This window comes from Mesocricetus auratus, unplaced genomic scaffold (assembly GCF_017639785.1).
Source record: "Mesocricetus auratus isolate SY011 unplaced genomic scaffold, BCM_Maur_2.0 Super-Scaffold_100013, whole genome shotgun sequence".
Lineage (NCBI taxonomy): Eukaryota > Metazoa > Chordata > Mammalia > Rodentia > Cricetidae > Mesocricetus > Mesocricetus auratus.
The window spans coordinates 38,890,710-38,901,121 of record NW_024429196.1 but is presented as its reverse complement, the minus strand read 5'-3'; the positions used below and the strand labels follow the sequence as shown (position 1 = coordinate 38,901,121).

At 42.8% G+C, this 10,412-nt stretch overlaps 1 protein-coding gene across 5 annotated transcripts; it reads right to left on the bottom strand.

The window, feature by feature from the left end:
- Nucleotides 1-638: 638 nt before the first annotated feature.
- On the bottom strand, nucleotides 639-7,126 carry CUNH7orf25 (chromosome unknown C7orf25 homolog). Of its 5 annotated transcripts, none has more exons than XM_013114618.3 (3): nucleotides 6,866-7,126; nucleotides 3,131-3,330; nucleotides 639-2,503 (listed from the first exon to the last, which is right to left on the bottom strand). In XM_013114618.3, exon 3 carries the CDS (start codon nucleotides 2,272-2,274, stop codon nucleotides 1,012-1,014), a length of 1,263 nt encoding a protein of 420 aa, XP_012970072.1. In that variant the 5' UTR covers nucleotides 2,275-2,503; nucleotides 3,131-3,330; nucleotides 6,866-7,126; the 3' UTR covers nucleotides 639-1,011. The 5 variants fall into 5 exon arrangements, with proteins under 5 accessions (XP_012970072.1, XP_021083865.1, XP_021083864.1 ...); XM_021228206.2 differs by having other exon boundaries at nucleotides 3,187-3,330; XM_021228205.2 differs by having other exon boundaries at nucleotides 6,948-7,126.
- Nucleotides 7,127-10,412: the final 3,286 nt, after the last annotated feature.

Below are 10,412 nucleotides of genomic sequence, written 5' to 3'. Positions count from 1 at the left end.
TTTTCTTAATTAGTGATTGATGGGAGAAGGGCCCAGTCCATTGTGTGTGGTGCCAGCCCTGGGCTGCTGGTCCTAAGAAAGCAGGCTGAGCAAGCCGTGAGGAGCAGGCCGTGAGGAGCAGGCCGTGAGGAGCAGGCCGTGAGGAGCAGGCCGTGAGGAGCAGGCCGTGAGGAGCAGGCCGTGAGGAGCAAGCCGAAGCAGCTCTTCTCCATGGCCTCTGCATTCGCTCCTGCCTCCAGGCTCCCAGCTGGCTTGAATTCCTGCCTTGGCATCCTCAATTGACTGAGACTCGGGTTATGTGAGTCAAATAAACTCCCTTCCTTTCCAACCTGCTGCAAGAGTGATCCTAGCAAAGACAAGTGGTATACCAATAAATAGATGGGCTTCAACTCACCTCGATTCACTCTATAAACACACCCACTAGACTGTGTCTGACACAAAGCCATTGTTTTTAAAATTAAATATTTAAAAAATATGCTCTATTTCCTATTAGAATTTTTAAAATTTTAGCAGTATTAGTTTTAATTTTTTAGCATTTCTTTTTACTAATAACAAGCAGTGACTTTAGGATCTGAAATAACTATTATCTCCCACTTTCAATTGACATAACTGATAAATACAATGAAAAGCACGCCTCGGAGTTTTCTCCAGATATTTAATGAAGTCAAGAATCATGTAGCCATATTCCATGAAATGCAATTATCTGTAATGGAGGCTGCAGCCCTACTGAAGCAAACAAAAGCATTACAAGATCACTGAAAGCCTTATACAGATATATTTCTGTTCTTACCTGCTATAATGTAGTTTGTGATGTAATGGAGAGATAAATAAGGTCTCTTGGATTTTTTCTAATTTATAGATCTTAAATAGACAAAACACAAAAACTCCTAGTTAAACATATAAGAGTTTTAAATATTATTTTTACTATAAACTTTTTTCTCCCAACATGGACGAGAAGGCCAGCCTTTGGTATAAATAATGTATTTCCATGACAACACTTAAAGGATACTACTAGTGTGTACTCTCATTGGTGAAGTCTTTTGGTAAGGGCACAGCTAAAGCCTCTTTACTCTCAGTAAGTGCTCTGGGCTGATGGATGAACACACTGAATTTCACACCCTGGTTGTTGGCAGCTCTGACAAAGCCACTATTGGCAGTCATGGTGATGGCTTTCAGAGTATCTCCTGTCCCAAAAATCGTTAATGAGCGGCTATTAATTTTTGAACTGGCCACTAGTCTCAAGGCACGCTCAGAAGGCTGGTCTGGCACCACACGGATGCGTTTAATTAGTAGAGTGGCCCTCTCTCTCTCTCCTGGCCCTCCTAAGGTGTCTAGAATAGACTGAAAATCCTTGACAGCAGATTCACAGGCAAACAACTCCTTGTCCTTCATAAATGCTTCGAGCTGAGGTAAAACCTGCTCCTTCCTCTCCTGCTCTGCTTGTTCTGTGAGTACTTTCTCTTTGAAGATGAAGTGGCAGCCTCCATAGCTCATGGCAGATACATATGTGATTAAAGTAGTAATGTCCAGATTTACTCTTTTGCATACATCAACCTTGATCTCTGTTGGAAAAGCAATGCGCGCCAGGACATTTTCTCGGTCTACTCTCGTCACCCGCAGTTCTTGGCCCTCATCATCGGACTCGCTCTCACTTGGCTCTAACTCTTCAGTGTGGTTTAACAGAGAGTTGACGGCTACGATGTCTCCTCTTACAGATATGCCCATATCTTTCAGCTTTTCTGCCATGGGGCTAGAGACACTGTTGTAAAATGCAAACACAATGTGAGGGTTGCTATATTGCACTGGTTGTTGGCAACTGGCCTGGAGGAAATCTTCAGCCTGTTCAATGATGCTTTTGTCACCATACTGGCCCCTGCCCAGCCAGATGTTATGCAGTGCTTCAGCCTTACGGCCAATAGCTTTGACCCAAGTATGACCTCCATTTGCTACTACATCCACCACAAGAGTCTGCTTTTCTCCCAAAGTATCTGTGTAACCAAAAACACGAAGAACACTAACAACTTCTTCCAGGTTTTCTGCTGATTCCACAATGGCTTTCAAGTGTGTTAGATTTGTGCTTTGTAAGTGGGATTCTTTAATAGCTACTTTCCCAGCCTCTATTTTCTGTAGGAATTTTAGCTCTGCCTTCAGTTTGCTACACAGCTTTGCGCCACCCTCTATGCCGCCCTTTCTGGATCTAGAAAGGGATTCTGCTCTCTTGATCAGTTCCTTGGCTATGGCAATTCTTTCCGAGAGCATGGAGTGTGCAGACATGCTGACAGCATTATTCAATGTACTTCTACTGCTGGGAATGATTGAAACGTTCAACCTAGCAACAAAGTTTATGAAGAATATGAACCTGGGCTTCAGTGTACGGGATTTTGGGACCGTCCTTCCTCAGACAGCTGAAGAAAGCTGTACATTTGAACTCTTCTTTGTGGTATTGGATTCCGACACTTGTTTAGACCTTCATTTCTTCAGACTATGAGATCCACAGCAAGTCCTACATCAGGATAAAAAGCAGGAGTTTTGCAATGGACTTTGTATCTCTATCAATAACTAGTCTACTAGGTACTGGAAAAAAAAACATTTAAAGGTTCCAAAAGCTTAAAACAGCTTCCCATACACTCTTTCAACTAAGGATCCCCAACAACCATCCTTGCCAAAAGTCACTGCCCGCAGTAACCTCAACTCTGCCCACCTCAAACTCAACTCTACCCACTCCAGCCAACACCACCCCCTACTGCCTACTGTCTCTTCTCTGGAAAGACATCAGACTGTGCCTTCAGCTACAACCATTCCCACTATCCAAGGACCCACATCAACTCCACCCATTCCTGCAACTTGCCTAAGGAGCAAGTGTCCTGTCTATCTTCCAGCACCTTTTCCCATATACCTCTTTCAGGCAGGGATCCAGCAGCTCCTGCCACTAACCACATCCATCCATTCCCACTGAGAAAGCCCTTCCCCCCAGCCCTAGCTGGGCAGCCTAGATTCACCCACTAACTCAACTCTGCCCACTTCAACCAGCTCTATACATTTCTAATGAGCACACCTGGCCCCCTCTCTAGGCACACACTAGATTCATTCCTCCAACTACACCCACCCCTACAACCTGATGGCCACCTACCTCTAGGGAGGGGCTTTAGACCCAAACCAGCAACTCCACCTACTCCTGAGACGCACCTAAGGATCAAGAATGCCTGCCTTCTGGACCCCACAGCTGGCAGGGATCCAAGACTCAAATTGCCCGAGGAAAAGTACTGAGACTCCTGAAGACTGACTGTGAGAATCCTCAGTCTCTACAGAGGCAGACAGCATGCACAAGATCTACATAAAATCAAGCCAGAAAAGAAATTAATTAATTAATTAATTAATTAATTAATTAATTAAAATCCCTGCACAGGGAAAGGGAAGTGGGCACAAAGTCCCACCCCTTACCGAGAAACTATTTGCAATTGATTACAGCTGGGCTGGCTGGGCTGGGAGAGGAAATATCAGTTTTCTTAAATGGAGTAACACTGTGTATATCATCTGAACTCCAGGACAAGTCTCATATTCAGGAATAGTTGACCAACACAATAAGGACCCTGTGTGTTTTCTGTGTGCTTTGTTTTTTATTGTTTTGAGAGAACATGAAGTTGGGCAAGAGGGGAGGGAAGGCATATTTGGGAAGGGGAAAACTATAAATAATATATATATATATTAATTATGAAAAAAATTAAATTAAACAAAACTTTTCAACACAGAAAAAAAGATATTGAAGAATACCAGAAGTTGGGATGATCACTCAAGGATTGGTGGGATTAATATTGTGAAAATGATTATCCTGCCAAAAGCAAACTGCTTGCATCCAACACATTCCTCCCATTAGATTTCCAAATCAATCTTAAATTTCATATGGAACTACAAAAAAAAATTGCAAAAACAATCCTGAACAACAGCAAAATGGCTGAAGGTATCACCTCATATTTCAAGTTATACTTCAGAGTTATAGCAATGACAACAGCATAGCACTAGAATAAAAACAAACTAGCTGATCAATGGAAAAGAAATTGAGGGCCCATGTATGAACTCCCATTACTAAAGATACTTGATTTTTAATAAAGATGTCAACAATACACACTGTAGAAAACAAAGCATCTTCAACAAATGATGCTGGTCAAACTGGATAGCTAAAATAGAAGAACAAAACTTGATCCTTATCTCTCACCTTACACAAAACTCTACTCCAAATAGGTCAAGGACCTCAACTTAAGATCTGATATCCTAATTCTGATAGAGGAGAAAGAATAGAACATACCAGAATTCATTGGCATAGGAAAGGGCTTTCTAAACAAGACTTTATGGCACAGACATTAAGAACAACAATTAATAAATGAAACCTGTAACTAGAAAGTTTCTAGTTGGCAAAAGATGTCATTACCTGAGTAAAGAGGCAGCCTACAAAATAGGAGAAAAATTACCATCTATATACCTGACAGAAGATTAGAAGATTAGTGTATATAATATATAAGGAACTGAAAACATATACATAGAGATCAGGACATTACTAAGGGCCATAGAAAGGGGTTTTTAGGGGAGGAAAGATGGAATACACTGGTGTTCAGGGTTAAATGAAAAAGGAACAGGAATGGCTAAGCTGGTTCGAGAGTGGAGTGTAGGGTAGAGGGGGAAATATAGAAAAGGAAAAAATAACACTAATGACCTTTCAAAAAGACACATGGAAATCTACTACACTAAAGTTACACACACACACACACACACACACACACACACACACACACGCACGCACACACGCACACACGCGCGTTAAAATGTAATTACCTTACAACAGAGAATCAACATCCCTACTAGACACAAGGCTAATAACAAGCTCAGTGTCAGAAATGGGTTACTTCTTTCGGAGTTGCTGGCCAGTGAGGCCCCATAGACATTACTGGGTATTGCCAATTTTCTTGGTCACCATACAGAATTTGTTGATAAGACCCTACTGCTGAAAACACCACCAATTTGAGTTATAGAAATTGAGCTGCTACAGACTGGAAAGTTTCATTCCCACTGGCTAGTTTTCATAGTTCTGCAAGGCATTATGCAGGATAACAGAGAGGATAAGCAATCTTCAATAGTATTCTGCTATAAATCCCTGGAGTTATCATTATGACTGGCCTGGCAAGACATGCCCACCAGTACAATAGCAACACAAGTATCATGGGAGTAACCAACCACTTTATGAATGGATCTAAGTCCCATCCACAGGATGAAACCCATACCTGGCATCATTATTAGGCTAACAACCTATGCTAGGCAGGTCATAGGCCCTAGAGGAAAGTTTACTACTATTATATTGCTAAACAGCACAAAACTAACTAAATAGCATAAAACTAAAGGGGTGGTGGTACACCCCTTTAATCCCACACTCACGAGGTAGAAGTAGGTAAATCTCCAAGTTCAAAACCAGCCTGGTTTGCAGAGTGAGCTACAAGATGGCCAGGGTTACCCAGAGAAACCCTGTCTCAAGAAAACCCAAATAATAATAATAATAATAATAATGTAATTTTAATGACTTATCATTACACCCAATGAATATCTCTCAACCCTAATCTGAGAAGCTTCTATTTACAATAGGTGGAATTAACACAGTGACTCACAACTGGTCAAGCTAGACTGCATGACTCTTAGCCCTGAAGGGATATGTAACGCTCTCACAAGGCTCAGACACAGAAGGACTGGATGACTACAAGGAAACCTCTTCTGAACATAGCAGGCAGCAGTATATACTGGTTGTGACAGCATGCAAGCACAAGTCAGACCAAATACCGAGCATGGAAAGGGGAGTTGGGCTCAGAATCCCTCCACTACCCAGGCAATGACTGGCAATTTTTAGCTCCTGGAAGGAGAGTTTTCTCTGAGAGTATAATCCCTAGTATGACACCCACTCTCCAGTGGAAGATCACACATCCAAGGCTACGTGAAGGACAGGTGGTGGTAGATGGGGAGGGGAAGTGGGGGAGAGCTGGGACCAGTTGGGGGAGCTAAGGCAAATATGAACAAAACACATGATATGAAATTCTCAAATGACTGATTTTTAAATGTAAAAACAATCTTTTTAACATAAAAAGACACAAATTGTCCAAAGCAAGAGTCTGTCCTAAATTGGCAATACTAGGGTCTCTCATCTTTTACTCAAAAATTGTCCAAAGCAAGAGTCTGTCCTAAATTGGCAATACTAGGGTCTCTCATCTTTTACTCCCTCAGCTGAAGATCTTTGTTTCCTTTGTTTTGTTTTCCTGAGAGTGTTTCTCTCTATATACAGTCCTGGAACTCCCTTTGGAGACCAGGCTGGCCTTGAACTCAGAGATCTGCCTGCCTCTGCTTCTCAAGTACTGGGATTAAAAGTGTGCCCCATCATTCCCGGATAAATGTCTTTTAAGGAGTTGCATCTTGATTTCCACAGAGTACAAACGCCAAGGAATCAAGACTGCGTGATTCCTACATGTGATGTCAACTTGCATGTTTTTAAAAGAACAAAGAGGGCAATCAACTTGCCTCCGGTTCCCCTTCTGAAGGAAGAGCTGGAAGAGGGACTCAAAAGAGCATGGCCAGGCAGGCTGTTGGACTACAGCGAGATGGGAGAGCCAGGGGTGAGGTGCTTCTGGGTGGGTATGGTTCCCATCCGGGTACGTCCACCTGCACAGCTGAGCCTGGCCCAACAGGTCCGGATCAAACAGGCTCCTGCTGGCCCAGTGCTTAGAGGCCAGAATAGGGAGGACGCAGAACTGACCCTTTTTAAGGGGACACCCGTTCCAGCCCCTCCCTCTCTTCCCACCTCCCTCTCTTCCCCACTCAATCCCCGGATCCTCACCAGCAGCGCCACAGACCCCACGCGCACATGGCGAGGGCACACAGAGGCAGTATGCAGGGACAGCTCAGCAACCAGCTCTCACCTTGCTCTGCTGAGACACACTCCGCCTGAGTCCCGCCTCCGGCATTACGTGGTTCCGGCCCGGTGAGCTAGAGCTCGAGAGTCCCAGGCGGCAGCGCAGCGGCCATATTTGTTGAGGGCAGCAGGCTTCTGCCACCAGTGTTACTGAAAGCTGAACTGCCAGCCAGCGGAGGCGGGTCTAGGGCTGGGTCTCACTCTCACCGAGTCCTGAATGGCAAAACTCATTTGGGTCCCAGATTTGCTTATGTTTAACAAAACAAAACCCGGAAAGCCATCAGAGGCTCCAAATGGCGCTCGGAAGCACTTTTACTTGCACCATCCTGGCCTTTACAAAGGAGACTTTAAAGGTGCTGTCCGGCGGAACAAGGCAGAGAACTGCGTAGCTTCTGAGGAGCCGAGTGGAGTGTCCAAAGTTACCCAGAAAAGAAATTTAGAAAGCAAAACTAATTTTAAATATTAGCCGTAGGCTGTCATCTTTTTCTTGTATACTGCTCCTTGTCCCAAGTAACTGTAAATCACACTTCCCAAATCATCTTAAAACGGGAGCAATGTCTCTTTCCATGGTTACTGATAGCCAGCGCTATTCCAAGTACTTAGCACACTGATTTATTTAGTGCTAGACTGACGGGCGGGTAGATGAATTTTAGAGCGGAGCCACAGACAAGTTATTTAAACCAGCAGCCCCTGGGTTTACAAGCCTCCCGCACAGCCTACAACACCATTAGGGTTTATCAAGCAAACTCCAGAAGGGCTTTGGAACCTCAGGTGTCTGGATGGGAGACAGAATTAGAAACAGATTGTTGAGAACACACCAGAGTCCTCTCTCCCATCTGGTGTCAATTCCTAATCCTTCCCCAGAAATAAGTTTATGGTGATGAAGGTAAACAAGGGTGCCAGATTAAAGTCCAACAAAAGATAGGCGCCATTATTGAGTGTGAAGTTTTTCTGATTAAAACGGTGTTACTAGCCTACTTGCTCCTCCAGGGCTCCCATCTTCCATTACCCAACCCCCTCCACCTTTCCCCCTCGAAACTGTAAATAAATAAATAAAACTCCAAAGAAATCTGTCTTTCACAGTGTACAAGAAAGTAGGTAGATACCAGACTCATTCACACACTTCCAGACATTCGAAGGAAAGAGATGGCACAATGAAGTTGCTTTAAGAAGTGTCTTATAACTGGAACCTTCAAATAATCAGTTACTTTGACCCACAAATAAATTTCACACAGTAAAGCAGCTTGACAGAATTTGGAAAGCACGTGAGGCCTGAGCACACACAGGGCACAGTCTATGCATCCAATTGGCTGCATATGGCCGCGACCTTTTTTTTTTTTTTTTTGGCACGACCGTTCTTTTTTGGCCATCTGTGTGAGCTGTGCTATTCATAGCAAGGCAGTCAGGAATCGATCTTGTGAAGCCCAAAGGACCGAACACGCCCACCACGATTTAGACCTGCTGGTGCTGTACCACGACCACCACGGAAGCCCATGTAGAGATGGCTTCATAAAGACAGAAGACAAAAACACCTTGGAAAAATAAAATGGTACTTAGACTTAAAAAAAAAAAAGTTTCTTCATTTAAAAAGGCATAGAATAGGAAACAGCTCTTCAAAAATAAAGGCAGTGTCTCAAATTTTAAACATCAATTGACTAGCAAGTATAGTAAGATTAAAAAACAGCACAAAGCAAGAGTCAGATATCCAATTGACGGAAATTTTATGTCCATTTTAGAAAATTTTTATAGTAAAGAACTACTTGGGTGTTCAGTGCAATGAACATTAAGAAAAAGCAAAAGTGCTTCCTTTCACAGCACGTAAGCAACCAGTGATCCGGAGATTAGCACGGCCCTACAGGAGGATGACACACAAAGTCACCCGTATTTAAAGCACTCCACACACACACACACAAACAAAAAAAAAAAAACCTCACTAAAAGGCAAATAAAAATTCCAGAACACTGAAAATTCCAAAGGCTACAGAGAGGAGTATTTTGTCACAGACAAGAACTGTAATGGGCCACTGGACTGGTTGCCGTTGAATGAAAATTCTCTTCCTTATAGTGGGGCAGAGGTTAGGGTTGGAGAGTTGAAAAGCTTGTTAACACTGGCAGGAAAGTGGGTGAGGTTAAGCACCAAGACTCAGCAATTTCTGTTTATAATTACTGGAAATACAAATATTCATTGAAGTGCTCGGTGCTCCATTATAAGGCAGAGTTCTCATTCTTCCCTTCCAACTCATTATCCCCACATATGTAAATCTCAATAACATCCATGGTTCTCTTTTAGTAACTTTGCAAAGCAAAACTTATTGTAAGGGATTAGAGACAAAAATCTTTCAGATACCAATTGAACCAAATGTTGGGAGAAGCTATGAACACTGGGAACATTATGATACACAAGATTAAAAGAAACTAAAATCCACAAGCCTAAAATGATTTGAGAGTTTAAGAATGTTTAGAAAAACAATAGCTCCCTACATCAAAGAATGGGTTTCTGAAATAACTGGACAAAAAGGAAACAGCTTAGTTTCAAAGCCAGTGAAAAGAATTCTTTGGTTCAGTTTTGTAAACAGAGAATGGAGTTTTAGGCAGCTTTGCATTTAACCAACGCAGAAAGCAAGACAACTGAACCTGAATCTTACCTGCTTCAATTACCTCCCTGTTGCACAGGACCACCTCTTTGTTTTCCTTTTCCTTTGATTTATAAATGTTGGCACTCTTCTGTTTGTTTTGCTGTTACTTTAAGATAGGATTTCTTCTGTGTAGCTCTGGCTGTCCTGGAACTCTGTAGACCAGGCTAACATCAAACTCAGATCCACCTGTCTCTGCCACCAGAATGTTGGGATTACAGGTATAAGACACAATCACCAGCTTCCTCTGTTTTGTGTGTGTGTGTGTGTGTGTGTGTGTGTGTGTGTGTGTGTGTGTGTGTGTGTGATCTTTAATGTTGGACACCAGAGGTCTAACCCCACAGGAATGTGGGGCAAGCACAGCAGTCTATTAAGCCCAGCATTCAAACAGGGCGGAGACGGGATTTCCAGAGCAAACTAGCTAGACTAGTTTGTTATCAGGCAAGCTCTGGATTTCAATGCATAAGGTACAGAATAACTGAGGAAGGCACCCAACATCAATCTCGTCTCCATATCACTGGTACCCACACAAACAAATGGAGTCATATCACACCACACATGTGCAATAAACACATGAAGAATTCCAGAAGGTCAAGGTGCCACCTTCCCAGCTCTTAAATGCTACTGCCTCCCATTAACAAGATATGGTTGTATAGTAACAGAGAGCAAAACAGCACACCCTGTCCAAAAATATTCTAAGATTTCACTACTTGTTTCTAAACTTTATCTAATGTTGGTCAAAATCTCTCCAATTACATTTAAGTCATTGAACTGGCTCCCTGTGCATTCTGGTAACAATCATAAACAGTCCACTTTGTAAGAGTGCCTTTTATCCTAAGA